The sequence below is a fragment of the Trachurus trachurus genome (genome assembly GCF_905171665.1).
Source record: "Trachurus trachurus genome assembly, chromosome: 6".
Lineage (NCBI taxonomy): Eukaryota > Metazoa > Chordata > Actinopteri > Carangiformes > Carangidae > Trachurus > Trachurus trachurus.
The window spans coordinates 1,875,910-1,896,079 of record NC_139897.1 but is presented as its reverse complement, the minus strand read 5'-3'; the positions used below and the strand labels follow the sequence as shown (position 1 = coordinate 1,896,079).

The 20,170-nt window shown below is 42.9% G+C and overlaps 2 protein-coding genes across 4 annotated transcripts in view; both read right to left on the bottom strand.

The window, feature by feature from the left end:
* Nucleotides 1–309: 309 nt before the first annotated feature.
* Nucleotides 310–9,548, bottom strand: ctcf (CCCTC-binding factor (zinc finger protein)). Of its 2 annotated transcripts, XM_083973797.1 has the most exons (15): nt 9,371–9,548; nt 9,109–9,266; nt 8,806–8,916; nt 8,526–8,705; nt 7,087–7,290; nt 6,787–6,949; nt 6,321–6,491; nt 6,048–6,181; nt 5,736–5,856; nt 5,444–5,593; nt 5,191–5,351; nt 4,466–4,648; nt 4,231–4,363; nt 3,904–4,143; nt 310–3,227 (listed from the first exon to the last, which is right to left on the bottom strand). In XM_083973797.1, exons 1-15 carry the CDS (start codon nt 9,534–9,536, stop codon nt 2,983–2,985), a joined length of 2,520 nt encoding a protein of 839 aa, XP_083829923.1. In that variant the 5' UTR covers nt 9,537–9,548; the 3' UTR covers nt 310–2,982. The 2 variants fall into 2 exon arrangements, with proteins under 2 accessions (XP_083829923.1, XP_083829922.1); XM_083973796.1 differs by lacking the exon at nt 9,371–9,548 and having other exon boundaries at nt 9,109–9,244.
* Nucleotides 9,549–14,621: 5,073 nt separating this feature from the next.
* LOC310987496 (rho family-interacting cell polarization regulator 1-like) overlaps nt 14,622–20,170 on the bottom strand; it is a 68,111-nt gene continuing 62,562 nt past the window's right edge. For both annotated transcript variants that reach the window (XM_083973784.1, XM_083973783.1), the window contains exon 24: nt 14,622–19,852. In XM_083973784.1, coding sequence (XP_083829910.1) covers nt 19,755–19,852 — 98 coding nt within the window. In that variant the 3' untranslated portion in view covers nt 14,622–19,754. The remainder of the gene's footprint in view (nt 19,853–20,170) is intronic.

Here is a 20,170-nt window from a genome sequence, read left to right as displayed (position 1 = left end):
TGTTTTCACATTAAGCAGCCCGGTTTAACGTTTACCAGCTGGGTTTTGTGATGTCAATCATGGTCAAGCATTTAACTATTTTTCCTTGGTGATGAGGAAGGAAGAGATGAGTTCATTTGACATTTGGCAGATCAAGACGTTCCCAGGTATTGGAGGTGGATTTTTTACCCATCAAGCCTGGTTCTGTTTGAGGTTTCCTATTAAAAAGAGTTTTGCTGGATCAGTTGGTTCCTCACTAAAATAACCTTAATGTGCATTGTAATTTGGTAGTACACAAACAGACTTGAATTGAAAAGCATGCAGCTGTCATAGGCCCATTAGGATGATTTTATTTTTCATCAGCTGTACAGTGTCTCAGCTTCAAAATAACATGACAAAGGTTTCTTCTGTTGTTCTTCCGTCTTCAAACAGGGACATGTTTAAATCCGAAAACTCTTCTCTCAATTCTGCCAAAGCAAACAAACAAACAAACACACAGTGTGCGAAGAAAAAACAATGCTGTTGCTATGAGAACAGTGGAGCATCACCTGTCCACCTGCATAACAATAACATGATTGACTGTTATCGGACCACAGCGGTACAGTCGCACAGCTGATGTTTCTGGATGATTCTTAGATGTACAGTGTCAGTTTGATGAATGAACATTGACTCCCTCAGGCATCTTATGGCCGTGGTCCTTTTACATCCTCGTTTTTCCATTCGATGTTGGGTATCTAACCTGCGTCGTATGACAACAATAACAGGTGGAGGAAATGAAGGCCACATAACAACCATCATAAACAGTGGTCAAACTGCAGAGTGTTTAGCTGGAGTCTGCAAATCGCCATTTGGTGAACTCTGGACTGTGAGGATTACAGTGGGAGATAATAACAGTTTCTGATCAAATATATATTAGGGGAGCTGGGATCAGGAGCCCCTGGCCTCTGCCAGGATTAGGACATACATTAATGTAAAGTTCTGCCAAATGGATTGAAAATGCCAGGGGAACTGCAAGACCTTGGCTAACGAGGCCTTGCAAGTGCAAGGCTGAGAACAGTATGGATTAGCCCTCGTGATTACGTAGTTAAAACTTAGTACAGAAGAAATACACAGCTTCCACTGTCGCCTGCCATCCTTCTAAAAACAGTTTTAAAACCTCTCAGAGAACAATGAAGGCTGCTCTGTTGTCATTTACAAACAATTTGCAAGCTGAACTTCATTCAGTCGGACAGTTTTGTCTCTCGGCAGATGCTCAAAAGCCACTCCTTCCTTCATGGATGAAAACCTCACACCTTTGGGCCAAAGGCTTAAGGAGAACAGAGTGAGACAAAGCTGCTGTCATTGGACTGAACCAAACCAAACAGCCTGGTGAGAAACCCAGTGACACTACAAGAGAAATGGCTACAAATGAAAACTGTAAAAACAATATCAAAGCAGATAGAAAATGGCTATGAGCAACAGAAGACGGACAGAAAAAGCATAGTGATTCAGATTAGTTCAAGTCGGCTTGGTTAAGACGGGTTCATCTGAGAAAGAAAAAAAACATGATGGAGAGACCAGCTTTACAGGCTCAAGACATCAAGGGCCCGGTGCGGTGCTGACAAGTTCACCACGCAGTGAAACCTCAATGTCCTTTTAACCAACACATCTCCAACAGCCATTTAAACACATTAAAAAGGTTCACAAGAAATCAAATAGCAAAAGGGTTTAAAATATGTATATACATGCAAATCACCTGCCACAATTAGTGATCATTGAATATTGTGTGTTTGGATGTGTTGTGGTGGGGGTGAGGGGAGTCTTTTATAACAGTGTGAACTGGGATGTGAATACGCTGAGTTTTGCTTCTTCAGGTGAGATGACTGTAATGCAGACATAATTTAATATTGACTGAAGTATCTGGAATGTTCACAATCATAACATGTTTATCATCAGGATCCTCTGTGTCTTCTACATCATCCAGCAGGGATCGGCGAATTTATGTGATGGCAAATTAGCTACGCACTCTTTCAAACAGGGGGGGGGGGGGGGGGGGGGCACTGGATACTGTGGATGATGAGCATCATCTACCAGTGACAGGTTTAGAAAACAGGAAACAAAAAATAACTTCATCTCAAACTATGTTGGCTCTGGGAAACTAATGTAGCAGCTACCATACGCATTTAATGTACACGAGCGCACTGAGGGAAGGTCTCCATCAGAACAAGGTTAGCTGATCAATGTGGAAGCTGAGAGACGGCGCCTGCCCCAGTAGAAATGAACAAACAGCCGACCAATAAACAGAGTGTTTACTTTCCGCGGGCCGAGGAATAAAGTCATACCTCTGGGAGAGAAATATTCAGATCATATGACTGAGAGCAGGTGATATCTCAGAGGCAAACTAAAGTACCGTACAATACGTCTTCATTAGGAAATAACTACATTTAGATCTATACGTACACAAATAAAAGCTTGGAATCTGCTAAATCGGCACAGCTCAAGAACCTCAAGCGTAGACGGAGGGAGGGCGAAATAATGACTCCTTGTGGCAGAGCAACATAGAGAGACATTGACTGCAGCGGGTGTGGGTGGGGGCTGACACAGGATGTGGCTTTGGGTAGTCAAAAGTACCAAAACACACAATGATTCATTCGAAGACATTCAGATTGAAAAAAGCGATTCGGGGCAGAGTCAGTCATTAGTTTGGACAGTATCTGTATATGGTGTGGGAGAGGACACAGGTATGTGCAGGGGGGGATTTTGTGTATGACACCCACAAAGGTCAGTCTGCGGGTTGACATACGTTGGTGTGAAGTTGCTGCCTAAGTATTTACATGTGGCTTCCTTTATTGTGCATGGTTGATTTTGCCGTCGCCGTTTTCTGCAGCCACTGGAGGTGGCTGCCGCTGAAGCGTGCACACAGATGGAACGGGAGGTGAAGGCCGAGGAAACGTGGAAATGGTAATTTGTAAATTCGCCGATTTGGAGAGAAAGTCCGTCTGCGTGCGCGCGGCTGTGGTGTGTTCACCGGTCCATCATGCTGAGGATCATCTCCGGCGTCAGGTCTCCGTTCGCGGCCGCTGCCGTCTCCTCGCTCACGGCCAGCTCAACAGTCTCCACCCCGTCCCCGTCCAGCCCCACCCCCTCCACAGTCAGGGCAACCCCTTCCTCCAAGGGCGTTGCTGCGGAGACGTCGGTCTCCTCCTTCTTCACTATGATGTTCTCCACTGCTCCGGTGCTCTCGTCCTCCACCTGGATGATGGCAGCAGCTGTGCAGCACAAGACAAAGACAGTCAGGTTACAACTCAGACATTTATCCTGCTCATTTTGTTTTTGTTGTTTGACGACTCCTCAAATGTTTACGCTGACACTAACACATGAGGACCTGTGTTAGTGTCAGCGGAAACATTTGAGTGGCAATACAAACCAAAAATCTTTATGTCTTGCAATACACTACGTCACCCTGTGGTGTGAAGCACTTTCAACAGCCTTGCCCCTAGCCCCTATTCTAATGTTTATCTTCTTTATCGTCAGATCTGCAATGAAATGTGCTGCACAATCTATTGGACAGGTGCAAAAATCTAAATCACAGGAGCTGCAATCTGCAATCTTTTTAATAAAAGTAAGATCACGTGCCACATTGTTGTCATTGTTAGCAGTGTGTCATTTGAGTTCAGTTTAATGTCTCGTCAATAGTTTCTTTATATTTAAATTGTCCAACTCACTGTTTCTCATTATGTCTTTATGAATAAATAATCCCATTATTGAACTAGGAATGTCTCATTATCATTGAAAATGAATATAAAAAGATGATAACAGATTGTGACTGCATGTTTATCAAGCTCTCCTTCAAAACTGACGGACAAGAAGTCCTCTGCAACCTCAGCATGTGACCCCCCCCCCCTTATGTCTGCTGTTTCTATTGAACCCAGTCGTTATTCTCACCTGTAGTGGTCGTCTTGGCAGCCACCCTGACCGTCTTGCTGGCTGCCGGAGGCTTAGGGGCGTTCTTCGGGGGTCGGCCTCGTTTCCTCTTGACCGGTGGCTCGTCGGGGGCCGGTACGGGGATGGCGGCGGGGGCCTGATCCAGTTCCATGCCTTCTGGCTCCTCCTCTTCTTGTAGCAGCGAAGCTTCGTCCTCGCCCTCGCCGTCGTCCTCCTCGTCGGGTTCCATGTGATCCTCCTCTGTGAAGGGAACAAAGACGGAGTTCAGACACACTAATCAAAGCTGAACAAATGCATTAGATCGGCTACACAACTACAAGTTCTCACCGCTGTCGTCGTCATCTCTCCTGCTCCTCATCTTCCTCTTCCTTCCTCTCCTTCCCTTCTTCGGTGTTGGAGTTCCGTTCTCAGCGTCCTCCACCTCACCGCTGCAGTTCTCCGCATGGCGTGCCATGGTGTTCTACAAGGATACAGTTAAACTTTAATAACCTATCAACTGTAGCCTGTGTTGAACATGCTAAGAATTAACTGAGGTGTATGACAGGTGGAAGAGCCTCCTCACCCTCCTGGTGAAGGTCTTGCTGCACTTGGGGCAGACGAAGGCGGTGGGCACAAAGTTGGGGTCGTGGTAGCGTTTGAAGTGCATGTCCAGCAGCTGCTTCTGTCTGAAGGTCTTCTCACACTGGCTGCAGGCGTACGGTTTCTCTCCGGTGTGAGTTCTACGGTGCATCACCATGTGGCGCTCCTGAACAAGCAGCACGGCACATATCACAGTTATTAGGACTGTATACAGACCATTACACAGATTTATTATGCTAGCAACAAAGCCCTGTGGATGTCAGATCTGCCTGCCCAGTGTTTTGGGCCTGGTTGAAACAGAAGTATTGGATGGATGTTGTCATCAGAGGGTGAATTAGCAGCTCCCCCCAGTTTGAAATGATCCCAACCGTGGACACTGTGGACACTTGTCTCTGTTCTGATCCGTCTCTTCACCCCCCACCATTTTCGATCCTTTTCTCCATTTTGCAATTTGTGTCCACAGTGCATCACTTGACAGTGGTGATCAGTAATATTGAAGCAGTGAATAAATTAACACGGACTGATGGAGTTCGGTTTCAAGGCATTTTCAGCCTCGACACGTTAACTTAAATCTACCACTGATGGTGGACCGATAATCAATCTAAAAGGCTGAACGTTTTCATTGATCAGACACTGACTCTGGTGAAACTGCAACAACAACTTGCCACCTGAATGGTTAGTCTTCACAGAGAAAATTAATGTACAGACCTGGCGGCAGCAGTAGTCGCACATGTCACATTTGAACCTCTTCTCGTTCTTATGGGACTTCTGATGCTGGATCAGAGCGTAGCGCTCGTGGAAAACGGCGTCGCAGTAACGACATTTCTTTCCAGTCTCAATAAACGAGTGCTGTTTGCGAAGGTGAACACCTGCAGGCGCACAAAACAACAACAAATTACAAGAATGAAACAAGATGACAAAGTTAAGTACTATGTGTGTGTCCATGTGTGTCTGTTTTTACCCAAGTCGCTCTTGCGTGCAATGACAGTGTCGCAGTGTGGACAGTGGAATTTGGCCACGTTTTCTGTGTGTTTCTGCAGGATGTGCATCTTCATGGTTCCACTCTGGGTGAACCGGGCGTGGCAGATGTAGCACTCATAAGGCTTCTCTCCTGCAAAAGGGTTTAATACACACAAGTTCATCACTGCTGAATTTATGTTTCTAATATAATCCAAGTTGAATGGCAAAATAAGGTTGAGAGGTATCCATTTGTCCCCTATCCTGCTGCATGCATGTAGAGCAGTTTTATTTACCCGAGTGTGTCCTCATGTGTCTCTTCAGCTTGTACGTGTCTCTGCTGGCGTAGCTGCAGAGACTGCACTGGAATGGACGCTCACCGGTGTGGGAACGAATGTGACGCTTTAGTTTGCTCACCTACACAAAATCCACACACACAAACATGGTCACATTAAAGAACACTGCAAGAAAACAATGACCCTTCTACAGCCATGAATGAATAGATGTGGATGCAGAAAAGTGCCGCAGTTGTAATACGTCAACAACAAAACTAGACATTAATCTCAGTAAAATATCAAAAACATAAAGCAGACAGGAGCTTCTCTTACCTCCACACTGGCATAGTCGCACATGGAGCATTTAAAGGGTTTTTCATGTGTGTGTTTGTAGCGACGATGACGAACCAGCTCTCCGCTGGTCACAAAGGCCATATCACAGTCTGTGCACTTGTGTGGACGAGTTCCTGCGTTAATACAGAGCAAAACTTGTGTAAGCTTCGATTTCAAAATGGTATACAACACACTCACTCTTCACATTCCTCACTCATCTTTTTAGTCTCTTTGCAGTCTAATACTTTTATGAGAATCTGGGGTAGTGTGTACCGGTGTGTGTGTTGAGATGGTTTCTTAGCAAGGTGACCGTCCTGAAGGCTCTTCCGCACAAGTGACACTTGTGGGGTCTCTCGTCGGTGTGGCTCTTCATGTGTCTGTCCAGGTTGGAGCGTCGTGGGCAGGTGTAGCTGCACAGTTCACACTGAAATGTCTTCTTCACTCCTGAAACACAACGTTCAACATGGTTTGAATGAGAATCCCACGGCCGCGGTCTAAGCAGAAAACAATGGTCGTTATCAATCAGCACCGATAGGATGAAGCTCTTGATGATGTCTGATTGTCAGAAGTTGACGTGAAGGAAATAGGCCTGAATACTTTAGCAACACACTTCCAGGTGAACTCACATGACATCAGATCATCTCAATAGAACATTTAAGTGTTCAAGTGTGTGTGTATCAAGCATGTTCAAAGCTAAATGACTAGTCATTTCTATCGTGCGCTGAGTCAAGCACCTCACCTTTCTTCTTGATCTTTGTGGGTTTGGGTGGTTTCATGTTGCCCACCACCTTCTCAGCATTGACCTCAGACAGAAGACCCTCCTGCTGTTCTTCTTCAAAGTCATACACACTGACGTCCATGTCCTTGTCTCCATCAGCGTAACGTAGACGACTCTTCTTACCCTGGAGAAACAACATGTGTTAAGACCTCATCTTTAATGGACAGAAACTTAAAATACACTCAACACGTTGGACAGGTCCAGTTCAAATACAGGGACACACCCCCAGTAACAAAGGTCGTTCATAGCTCACACTCTCACCTTTTTGCTCCTCTTGATTATTCCACATGGAGGCTGATAGTCTGGGTCTTTATTCCAGATTGTGTCATCAGTCACAGGTTGCATGGGTTCATCCCCCTCCACCAGCAGCTGGTTACCCACATGGTCTTCCACTTCATGGTGGGCTTCTCCTCCATCTTCCTGCTCCACTGTCTCCACCTCCCCGTTAGCACCAACCTTGACCACCTACAGATTGAATACAATAATTGCTTCTTTAGTTAATCACTCCTGACAAATAGCTTGGGCTTTTCTTCTGAAAAAGATCAACAATGTGCTAAAAGCAGCAGTTTGCCCTTTTATGTAATGTTGACACGACAAAACCAGTTGTGCACATACAGTACAGGCCAAAAGTTTGGACACACCTTCTCATTCAATGTGTTTCCTTTACTCTCACTGAAGGCACCAAAACTATGAATGAACACATGTGGAATTAACAAAAAAAGTGTGAAATAACTAAAAACATGTCTTTTCTTCTTTGTCTTCTCTTTCTTCTTTTCTTCTTCCTCTCCTTCTTCCTCCTCCTCCTCTATCTCTGACCCCTCCAATTCTAGTTTCTTCAAAGTAGCCACCCTTTGCTCTGATTACTGCTTTTTGCTCTTGGCATTCTCTTGGTGAGCTTCAAGAGGTGAACCTGACCTGAACATGGTTTTCACTTCACTGGTGTGCCTTGTCAGGGTTCATTAGTGGAATTTCAGTGAGAATCGACAGTGTAAATAGTCATGAAAATAAAGGAAATGCATTGAGTGTGTCCAAACTTTTGGCCTGTACTGTATGTAACACTTGACTATATCTAAGCATTACATTATTATCAAGTCTGTGATGTTTGACCAACAGAACCAGGTTTGAACTGAAAGATTAAGACAAAAGTTTGACTGGAAATATTTTAAAGGGACAACGAGGAGTTTCTCCATCGGCAGAACGAAAAATTCTGCGACAATAAAAAAGTATCATATTAATGTGGATGAATCTACGTTACCCACAATTGTTAATGGGCCCATTTTCGATAAATATATCGTTTTGTCTCTATCGTTATTTTGTTATTATTAGTGGTGGCGGAAACGCTGGGCCAGCGTTTCTTTACTTTCGGTTTCGCGGGCGCTGCCCGGGCGAGTCATGAGAATAACGCCGCTGAATCACCGTTTATGGTCGGAACCTCGACGGTATCTGATCGTCTTCGAACCTCTGACTTTAATTCTTGATGAATGAAACATGAGTCTGTCTTGCGCCGGTCAAAGAATTTCACGGTGCACGGAGGCTCATAAATGTAGTGTGAAAACGCTTCGCTTTTCCAAAACTCCTCGTTGTCCCTTTAAAGTAAAAGTAGATTTGTGTAATGAAATACACAGCAGACGATGCAGTCCATGGTATTCCACAGCAGTTTTGCATTAGTGTCGTATGAGACATGTTGGGCTGTTGTCTACCTGAAAGCCCTCAGGCAGTGGCAGAGTGTGGCAGATGACTGGGTCTCCATCTTTTGGCATTGCAGTGGTGTCCACAAAAGTGCCTTGCTGCAAAGCCTCCACAGTGGTTGCAGAAACAGGTACCTGGACCAGCTGGAGCTCCCCGAGGCCCAGAGCTGCCTGCTCCTCCATGTTTACTACCTGCAAACAGAGAGAAGCTGATGGTTGAGTACACATCCGGGAAATAATTTTTAAAAAAGGCCTCTGTGAAACAAACACAAGAATTCAAAATGACACCGACCTGTAGTGTGATGATTTGGGTCTGGTCCACTGTTGTTACAGTTGCTTGGTGAGCGCCACCTCCCACGACACCCACTGTCGTCGTTGATCCCCCCACTGCAGCATCTATCACCTGCAAAACCATGTTATGGAAAACTGCATTCAATTAAATAGTAGTGGCGCAAAGAAACAGATCGTAGCAGACAGGTTTGCTGTTCTCACTTCCACCTGATTTCTTTTATAAATCACAACTACATCAGCATCAGTGACGCCTTCTTGTGAGCTCCAACCTGCAGCTAAGACTGGCTCTTAACAGCGACTGTACCTCTGTCTTCATCTGCAACAGGGTGGGGTCCAGCGAGTCCATAACCATCATTTCAACTCCTCCTCCGCCCTCTACTCCAACCGCGGCTTCCATCAGCTGCTGCTGGGCCTGGGTGGCCGACACCAGTCCTTCCCCGTGACCTGAGACACACAACATTGCTGGTGGATTAATCATCTGCACAACACGTGCGATAGAAAATTATAAGACTGTGGTCTTTTTACAGTTGGACTGTGGGATAACATTGTGTTCAGTTAGTAAAAACCTTCAAGGACGACCCCAGCTTGTCCCTCTACAACGCCTCCGGCCTCTGCGGCTTGTTGGAGGAGGTCGGCGACCATGGCATCCTGGCTGTGAACAGCTTGGATGGAGGGGTAGTCTTTGGCAGGGACCTCCACCACCCCTACACCCTCTGTCGGCCCTCTGTCCATGGTGGGTAGGAACTGAAACATAGAGTGGGAGTAGCAGTGTCAGTCACCCCCAGGTGTTTTTTAGCCATCCACAGTCGTCTTTATGACAGTGGTGTTCATTCCTACACTGCAGGAGAATAGGCTTTATGCACAGCTCTACTACTTCCTGAACTTAAACAAGCTCCTTTATTTCCTGTCTTATATTATTGGACAAACTGATTAATCCAGGTGTGTTTGACTCTGGCCTCAGTAGGCACAACAATGGTCTGGATTAATCGGTTTGTCCAAAAATGAAAGACAGGAAATAAAGGAGCTTGTTTAAAGCAGAAGTAAGCGATCCGGTGGTTTTGGCTAACTTCTTGTCAGATGGAGTTAGCAGTCCCCGCCCTCATCCCTACGTCACCACATTCACGCGCATCCCTTGGCTGCACACACAGAGAGGACCGCCCCTTTATGCCGTTCTCTCTCCTCATTGGATAAAGGTTGTAGGGTACAAGGAAAGTTTTCTCCTCGGCTTACAGCAGAGCAGAGTGACTGACAGACCCGTGTTTCAGACTAAACACTCTATATAAGTGATTGCTGTTGGAAGATATAACCATTTAAGACTTATATTAACACAAACATTCCGCTTACTTCTGCTTTAAGTTCAGGAAGTAGTAGAGCTGTGTATAAAGCCTATATGCAGATTTTCTCAGCAACTTTACAAGAAAACAGCTAACCAGCTTATCACCACGTGGTGGTAGCTAACAGGGGATGCTAAAACTATTATACAAAAGCTGCTCCACTGCAAATATTTAAATAGTTCAAAACCCACTGATGTGCTGGGATCTCTCTTGGTGTGAGAGAGGGGCAAAGAGGGTATTAGTGAATCGAGCTATAAGCTGCTCAATAATGAACCTTATCGTAACCGCTGGAAATGAACTGCTAACAAACACTTAGCTATTCTAAGGTTACAATAAAACATGAAATCGCTGGCATCATGATTAAGCTTGGGTTACATTACCGGCAGTGACCTAAGTGCTGTCAGCAAACCCACAGCAGTGGTATTCATCGTTATGTGAGTGGAGCAAGTGCAGAGCCTGCATGGCCTTGTTCAGGGCTGAATGTTTTTTCACAGATTCCCTGTAAAAAAGTAATCTGCCAACAAATGGTTGTTCTGAAGTTACAAGAAAATGTGAAATCCCTCGTGTTGTGATTAAGCTTGTCAAGACAGTCCGACCTTTTGTGCCTCTTGAGTGATCCAATCATCCGTGGTGACACCCTGCTGTGAGTTGGCTGAGTGCAGGTCAAGTGACTGACCTTTACTGATGCCTGAGCCACACGTTTGATGAAAGGGTGAAAAGTTAAGGAAATGTCTGACTCCAGTGTCACATACTTCAAACAACCCATTGTTGTAAAATTGTGAGCACTTACTACGGTGGCGTTACCTGGACTAGCAAGGACAAACTGACTGTTTTCATGATTTCTGTACACTGGGGCCTGCAGGCTTGCTCTGCTGCCGACGGCCCTGAGCTTTGCTGGGTCAACTGTCTGTAACCTGACTGTCCCTGCCAACCTGAAGGGGGGGAAAGGGATACACAGGGTTACACAGCTAAACGTATACACTGCAGCGATTTTGCTAGGTATGCATCATACGTCTCTGTTGCATCTTAATGCATTATCCATGCATCCCAGAGACGCACCTTCTTTTCCACCAGACGTCAGCGGTTCTACTCTCAGTGCTGAAGAAAGAGTTTGTTATTGCAAAATGAAGCCAACACTGTTTTTGAATGACATGTCTGTGATACATTTTCACTCCCTCTCTGACCGAGTGTGGTCAGATGGGGTGACCCTGCTGTAGGTGGGGTGGGTGGAGAGAAGTAATCGCTTGGAGCATGGGAATTGTGTCATATCTTTTTCTACTTGCAAAATAACAAACAGTAGCTTTGAGTACCAGATCAATAAAACTAGTAGTAAAATCTTGACAATACCCATCTCTGTAAATAGAAGTGCAACATTTAAGTGGTTTGCTCTTCTATATAAAGTCAGGAGATGCTGCGTACTGGGCCAATATCTTACGCAGATAACTTATAACCTACTTATATTGTGCATGAAAAACGTCATGGACACAATGATCTTTCTTCTGTAATGTATTGTTTTTTCCTCTTTCTAAACTTCAATACATGCAACATGTGGCCGAAGTTATTGAGAAATTGTGTGTAATAACCACAATATTGATTAAAATTATTGCAATCATGAGCAGACCAGACAAGTTCTGTTTTAGCCCTCTGGATCTAGACAGGTTTATATTCAGTAAGACCAAGTCCTTTTGTATCTGGAAGAAGTAAGAAGGATTCTCTCAAGAGGAGATTAACATATGAATAGCTTCATTACTTTATCATTTTTTATTCAGACTTGAATTTAAAAAAATTAAGGGGTCATTTTAACCAGATTTTAGTCCATGTTGATTTGTGACATATTCACCACTATCCCAAAACTGGTCTTCATTAAGATCTAAAAGCTGTATACATAACTGAGTAAAAACCATCCCTATATACTTCATGTGCCAGTAAAATATTAGTTAGCACTTAGCAGTAGAAGTTTATTTATATTGACTATCAGTAGCACCTAATAAGATGGACACTTGTGAGCATATCAAATGGTGGTTGTATATTTGCTCAGCTGACTAATAAACATTAGAATTGCATCCTGGCCTGAACAGACTGGATACAATCAAGTTAGAAAATGCAAACTGAGTGTAAAAACACTGACAAGGGGAGTTAACAGCAGCACAGTCATGTTTGTAACAATGTCCAGCGTCTGATTGTGTCTAGGTTTTCACATAATGCTTATCTTAATGTCGCTAAATAGATGAAGAGGCTCTGGTACAGGCCCTCGCAGACTAACATATGGTTAAACAAAATTGTCACAACACGGTGAAGGTAATCAGCGTCCAGTGGGGCAACTGTCGCCTCCATGCACAGCATTTATCCAGCGGTATTTTTGTAGCTCTCCAAGCCGAGTCGTAGAGGGAGCTCTCTGCTGTAATATATATCTGTGGCTGTGACTCTCTAGGTGGGCTTAGAATAAGAGACAAGCGGGCGGCGGGTGCAACAACAACAACTGCCAAATCCAACCACGGCCGAGGTGACCGGGGGGGGAAAGAAGAGCCGTTTTATACTCTACGGAGGAGGACAGAGTTTGGGGGAGCACAAAATCAAGCGTTTGGTTTTAGTGAATCAGTGGCCGCAGTGATGATCACCGAGGATCGTTTTGCTGTGAATGCCGCGTCATGCTCTTTTTCCGCGTCGGCCTTCGTGTTGCCATTTCCGTGTGCGCGCCTCTCTACAAGGAAAATATCTAACACCGGCTACAATTCAACAGCTCGATGACCACCGGGTCTGCAAAAGGACACACTAAAACAACTCATTGCACAGGTTTTCGTTAGGGAATCGGACAGATAACGTTACGGAAGGCAGTGGGTGGGGTAGGCCTTAAATCTGAGCTAACTCCGTTATCGTTACTTTCTTCAAATAAAGATGCGTTAACGTGGTGTAACATGCTAAACAATAAAGAAGCATCTGTTGGGAGATGTGACCAAGTCATGTGTATAATAATGTAGTGATGTGATGAATGCTCGTTTGAGACTACACTTTGCGTATGCTAATACTACCAGGCTAAGGTTAGCTGTGGGCGATAAGTTAAACCCGCCAGTTTCCATGTCGTCGAGCCTGTAAAGAAACAAAGAGGAGAGAAAATGGACGCCTCGGCCTAAACTCTCCAACCAAATCGACGAAGTATTCGTAACTTATCCTCGACGACGTTTTCACAGATATGCGTGAAATACAGAAGGCTGTACGAACATTTATGATAACTTCGGTTATTTAAACGTATTTTGACGGGGTTTTCAATAACGATAGAGGGAGACAAACACTCTTCGACGAGCTGCTGCCCGGACCCAGAGCCCCATCGTGACACCTAGAGGCCGATTAAAGATCCTGCAAACTCCCCCTTATCAGAAAAGTAGTGATACTTTACCTCTTTTTCGTGTGTTTCCCCTCCTGTTCAACTCGACCGAGAGCACAGAGTGTCTGCTACAAAGTTTGGCGGCCTAAAAGAAATGCAGGCTTCTTCGCAGTTTGTTTTAATCCCTCTCCCGCTTTAGCAGAGTAGCCTCTGCCACAAAATGGCAGTTGGGAGCTCAGTGCGCCTGTGCGGCCGCTGGGGGGTGGTGTCGAAGCTGCTGCACTCACCCTGATTGGCCAGGAGGGGCGCCCCGTTGGAATACATTGAAGGCCATTTATCACAATGTGCGAGAATAGGGCTGCTTTCATGAACCTCGGAGATTACCATGACTATCAGAGGGAAAAAAAACATTTAGAAAGGGCAACATCATGTACAACGAGAGCAAGGACAACAGTTAAACTTGTGTATGGAATTATGGTAATTTAATTTCAAATAAAACGTACATTGATGTACTCAAATGACGTCAGTGCATCTGTTCAATGTCATGCAAGATTGCTCAAATTGTGGTGTGTGCACTGTTGAGTTTTGCTTGCAGTTACGTCAGTTTGTGCATGTGTGTGTAAAACGTGACAAGCATAAAGTGAAGTTCACAGACACAGACATTCAGTGACTGAATCACTTTAGCCTTGATCATTTGTGATTCACCTTCATATCTGAGCTGAGCTAAGAGGTATCCCGTTTTAATTGGGTATCCAAACTTTCACAAATGCAGTGAACGCAGCATACAGTATTTGCTGCTCCCTGGGCAAAATCCTACCGGCACAAGTGACTGTCAGCAAAACATATTAACTCGCTGAGGCCAGTGAGCTGTTTACAGCTGCTGTCCTTCACTGTTGTAGGAGACGCAGTCTAATAATACATTTTATTTGTAAAGCACTTTTCATAAAGTAATCTCAAAGTGCTACAGAAACCAGAAACAATAAACAAAAGATTACTACTAATGCCGCTTCACAACCTGTCTATAAACTTATGACAAGACAGATCTCGGCCAGAATATGCGAGTTCCTTTCATGTGCGTATGCAGGTCATGATATAATAAACAAACACAATGGTACAAGAGATTTTTAAACACAGTTTTAATAGTTTGTATGTATTTGACACCAGAATACCTGGAAATGTATTTTAGAAAAAAAAGAAAGAAAAAGAATAAAACATTTTGTGTCCAATGCTGCACAATTTATCAAGCTTATGGAAAAAATATATAATGTGCTGCAGTGGATTTCCACAGCTTCACCCTCTCTTCATTCTTAATAAAGTATCTCATCTATGTCTTCTTGCATCTCGGTTACTATCCAACCTTGAGGCACTTTAACACTGTGAGATGCTTTATGGATGCAGAAGTATATCTGCAGATTGCTGCTGTCCTATAGAAATTAATAGTGTTAAATACATTGCATACAGTGATAGCCATCATATTTACAAACAGTAAGTCCCCCCCCAAAACATCAGTCCTATATTTTGACTCCAGTGACACTGCAGCCTGTCATTTATAATATGCTCTATCAAAGAAAACATCCAAACTGAACACAACACACAACCTGCTCGTAGTCCAATCAGACCTTCCTTGAACACCTGAAAATCATATCTGAACCACCACAGTACATCAAAAATGCATTATTGCTTTCAATAATTGTACATTTGGGATACAAAGAGAGGATTTGGGGTATTAGGAAAAACATTTCTGAGATTAATCTTAGATTCATAGAAAAAAAAACCTCTGATTTCTTGTTTTAATTTACCTTTCGGACAAATTCAGATAATTTAAAAGCTATTTAATTTAATTTTAGAAGTGATAACTTGATTTTTTTTTAAAGAATAGTCCTCTGTAAAGATTATTTTGTCTTTCCAAGCACAGCAAGCACTGATTTGTTTCTCATAACAGTCTTTGGAAGTCGATTCTCTTCCCACTTCAGTGGTGCTGATAACATCAGAGTAAACAGGGTTGGCACATTGTAGCTACATTAAGAACCTGAACCCTTACACTTAAAGACAATACCTGTGTCACATTTGCATATTCTACATGAACTCAAACTACTGTTCTGAGCATGTAGGAAGTTCACACGCTGGGTAAGAATCATACAGTGAAGTTTATGTCAGCAGTCAAAACTAAAACTGCAACATGTTGGTGTGACTTTGATGGACACTGATCAGTGGGATGAAAGCTCAGACTAGAGACTGAAAGACTAGAATCACTTCCTTGTGGTTGTCTGCCTTTGTCACTCAAACTATAGTTCCAAGTTCCATCCATATTTCTCCAGTGATATGAAATATGAACAATTTATGTGAAATATTGTCATAATTACTGTGTGAAGTTTTGAGAAATGGCTAGAAAGTGTTTTTAAGAGTTGACCATGGCTTTTGACCTTTGACCAACAAAATCTTATCAGATTGTCCTCAAGTCCAAGTGGACATTTGTGCAAAACATTTTTTTCCCTTGAGGAGTTACAGATATTGATGTTGATCAGTAGAGCCCCATCTATAACACTAACACTCCAGGAGTGACATGCCTGTTGCTACAAGAGGCTGTAACCATATTTCTTGCAGTGTGATTGGTTGGCAAACAACCACAAGATTGTGATTGTAGTTTTTTACTGTCAGAACAGCGCAGTCAAAATCAATACATCCTGTTTACAGCATGAAACTAGAAAAGGGTCAACCTGCCACCCATCTACATACTGTAAATATGCTACTGATAAACTCTCATCAGTCATCGGACTGAGATGACCCTCAAGTCATAGTGCTCAGGAAAGGAAAAAGGCAGAGTGGCAGCGTCACTGTCAGCAGAGTCACTGTGAAAGTCCTGAAGCAGGAAAGACTGGCGTCACCGGGGCTGCTCAAACTTTGTGGGGGATACTTGCTGGACTATGAAAAAATAAAAAATGTATGAAGCTTCAACACATTGTGTGATTTTAGTTAAATCTTTATATAATATTTCCAATGCTCAAAGAATGATACCAGTGTTGTTGCAACATTTAGTTACCCATTTTCTAAAATAAAAGCACATTCTTCACTTCATGCTTCAGTTTGAGTTTGGTAAATCCCTCACAGAACAGTTGTGTTTAAATTGTTGTTACATTATTGTTGTACATACTGTATGTGTAGTGTGATAGTAGCTACAGTGTTTAAATAAATGGAAATCGGTTAACCCAAAACATTACAAGATCTTACAACATCTAATTGTTACAGATACCGGTAGTCAGTTATGTAAGTTTGAAATACTGAGTTACTGTGAGGTCAGTAAGAAGGTTGTCAGTGTTTTTCTTTGGTGAATCCAGCGTGCGGTACTTGTGCTTTCTTTGCAAAATAATCAGTAGATTTAAGTGGTGCTTTGTAGTCCATGGCATAAACCTGCAGAAACACTGGTATGGCCCTTTAATTATTCATGATCCCATGTCTGGGCTCAGAAATGAAGCCCACTTCTGTTCTCGTTATTCCTGATCAAATGTTGAGGGATATAAATAGTTCAACAAAAACAGAAATTCTTATTCTTTCTAGAAGCCAGAAATCCTCATAGGTTATGTTATATAGTTTGATCTGACCCCAGACCTCCATCTGACCCCAGACCTCCATGGACCAGTCTGTCAGTACTAGATCCACATGTCTGCTCCTCCCCAGCAGTCTGTGACAGCAACACAACCTTTCATTGACTCCACTCCCATTTACAGCAGTGACCGTGATACAGAAATTAGTGTTCATTCAATAAATCAATTTGTGAAACTGATTGGTTGATTGAATGAATGAATGAAAAATAATTTTACAGTAAAAATGCATTTGATAAAACAAATTATACATTTACAAAGACTGTGCTAGATAAAAACAATTTACAATCATATTATATGTATTTCCATTAAGAATAAGATATGTCATAATTATAAAGAGTGATGGCACTGAATTGCTTCAACTATTCTCTATTTTCTCCAGTCTCTCAGTCTTTGTGCAGAGCAACAGTTTGACTTCTCGTCTCTTCAACCTGTTGCCAGTGTGTCGACAACATAAAACATCAAGGCTACAAGACAGAGATTGGAAAGCTTTTGATTTTCTCTTTTGAAGTGGAAGACGGTTCATGGTTGATAAACCTGTGGCGGCGGTGGCTACCTGACTAACAGCTGATTGAGTCTACTACTGCATGCATAAACAACATGTCACGCTGGCTAATACAGTGAAGGCCTAACTGCTCACCCATCACCAGCAGCTTTAAAATACATTTGGCTAAAGGATTCCAGCTCCACTGAAAGATCCAGGAAGAACGTAAAACACAACATATATCCTGTCCTCAAATCCACCAATACAATCCAATAAAAATCTCATTCATTTCTTCGCTTCCCGGGCTGCGGCTCTCCTATAACAATCCAAAGTCCAAACTCTACATCTACATTTTTTTTTAAAGCTCATACACGTGATTCAGCATGCACGAGGCTGACAAGTCCAAATAAAAATCTTCAAGATGTTTTCAATTTTGTTCTTTCTTTTTCAATGCAGGAACAAACGCCTCACTCTGATGTGCCTCCATAGGGCAATAGCTTTCACAGCATTTGAATAACTCCTAAAGAAAAATCCTCCTAAAAGATGATAAAAATATATATTTTTTCCTGTTAATTAAGGATATACATCATCGTACATAAAAAAATGTTTCCTACTAAAAATATTTTTATAATTATGGGATAAAAAAATTGCAAATATGTTCTTTCTTGGCTTCTATAAAAATCTCCTCAGCATCAGGACTCATCACACCTCCTGTAGGCAGGGTTTAAAATATTCTATCTGTCACACACAAAACACACAGAGCTCTTGTAGAGGGATCAGGGAGGCAGAGGGATGTAGCGAGGAGGCTGCTATGACAACAGGCTTTTCTCCTTCTGGCGAGGCCATTCAGAACAGGTAGTAACACTTTTGCTGCTGACACTGCCAGATGATGTGCTGTTGTTTTGACAAGTGAGTGCAATCATGCTACAAAGGAACAGAGGTGGAACACACAGGAGCAACAAACAGCCACCAAGTACTAAAGTCAGATAAAAGAGATTAGAATAAAATCTCAAAAATACTTCTTCGTTATGTTTCTGTAGATCTTTATGAGTTTACTGTCTCAATAATCTGCTGTTTGTTCCTGCAGTGAAAAAGAAATTCATGACAACGAGATCAATCCTTTCTGAATATCTGTCTTCTGAGCACAAACTAATACTTATCCCAGGTCAGAGAACCAGTCACCGTCTCTACGGAAACTTCCTCTACAGTCTCAGCCTGCGAGTGCATTTCACAACGTTGCAGGTCAGGGCTGTAGTCTGGTCTGAGTCTGGCCTCAGTCTTGTGCTGTCGCTGTGCAGTGTAGCTTTGTTGGTTTTACATTGTTGTTGTTTTTCTGTCCAAATCTGGTCTCAGAGGGACTATCCTGACTTCTGGGGACCAGTCAGATGTGGACTGGACCAGTGATCTTGACTAACAGCCTCGGCGCAACTCCTACAGAAAGGTAATCTGGCAAAAACTGCAATCAACAAGTGTAAAGTGAGCCAGTGGCTACAGTGCAGAGCAGAGCTGTATGAGAGAAGCCAATTGGTGTTCTTACTGTTGAAGTTTGACAACATGTCACAGAATCAGCCGTTTCCATCTGAAACAGGATTTTTCGAACAGCCTTTAAGCCTGAGCCAGAGTCAACAGTATCCACTATAAGAAAAGGAGCTGGAGTTTGAAGATGTATTATTCTGTAGAGAGTCTTCTGGCTCAACATGTGAAATAAAAAAAAAGCTTTGATAGCAACAATCACAAGAAACTATAACATTTTGTACATTTTTGGCATTTAGTATACCATGAAAAGTGCCTTTAAACAGCTTTGTGTCCATACAGACACTCCCTGTCCTCTCATCTCCTCCACATCTTCTTCCTTCAGTATCCGTCTGCCTATAATTCCTGCTCACATTATACATTCTTCCCAGCATCTTTTCCAGCTGATGTTCTCAGAGTAGTTATCACATGAACTGGTGGATTTGTAGCTTACTGACTTTAAATGTTTTGCCCAGTGTTAAGCAGAGGCACTGTCCTATATGTGAACGTCAATGTAACCTCTCTGACAGTGTACATAATGTGTATTATAGATCATATTTTGTCTTTGTAAGTTTCAGCATTGGTTCATGATGGGATGGGAGAAATGTCAAAGCACCGCACAATACACAGGATTCATATTGTGCGACTGACCTTCTCATTTGTGTGTGTGTGTGTGTGCATGTGAGCATGTGTGTGTTGTTAGAAAGCTGTGCTGGCCATGCTTCCTGGAGCGAAGAGTCTCGGTATGCTGTCCTGAGATGTCTCCACATGCCTGTGGGCCATCTTCCCCTCCTCCCCTGTGCCACACAATGAATAGAGAACAAAAATGGAAAAAAAGAAAATGAATGAATGAATGAAAAAATGAACAAATGTGTCGACACTCCCCAGAGACATATGTGTTGGAAAAAGAAAAATCAGGCAGATAACAGGAAAGATGTACATTTCTTATTTCTGCCTAGTTATGGCCTTATGTCACAAACATATGAAAGAAATGGAATAAAAAACAAATGGATGAAATAACAAAAAAGCATGTTTCAGTCACCATAGCCACAAATATATGCAACAAATGCATTCTGTGCAAATTTAAAACATATTCAAAGTGAGCCTACCCAACA

Bases quoted from the DNA above. Each gene is read 5' to 3' on its own strand.
- ctcf (XM_083973797.1), bottom strand. From the start codon at position 9,536: ATGGACAGAGGGCCGACAGAGGGTGTAGGGGTGGTGGAGGTCCCTGCC. The intron at 8,917-9,108 runs GTACAGTCGCTG...ATGGTTTTGCAG, and splicing joins TGTTGCAGATGAAGACAGAG to GTGATAGATGCTGCAGTGGG. The intron at 5,352-5,443 runs GTAAAAACAGAC...GTGCGCCTGCAG, and splicing joins TGCACGCAAGAGCGACTTGG to GTGTTCACCTTCGCAAACAG.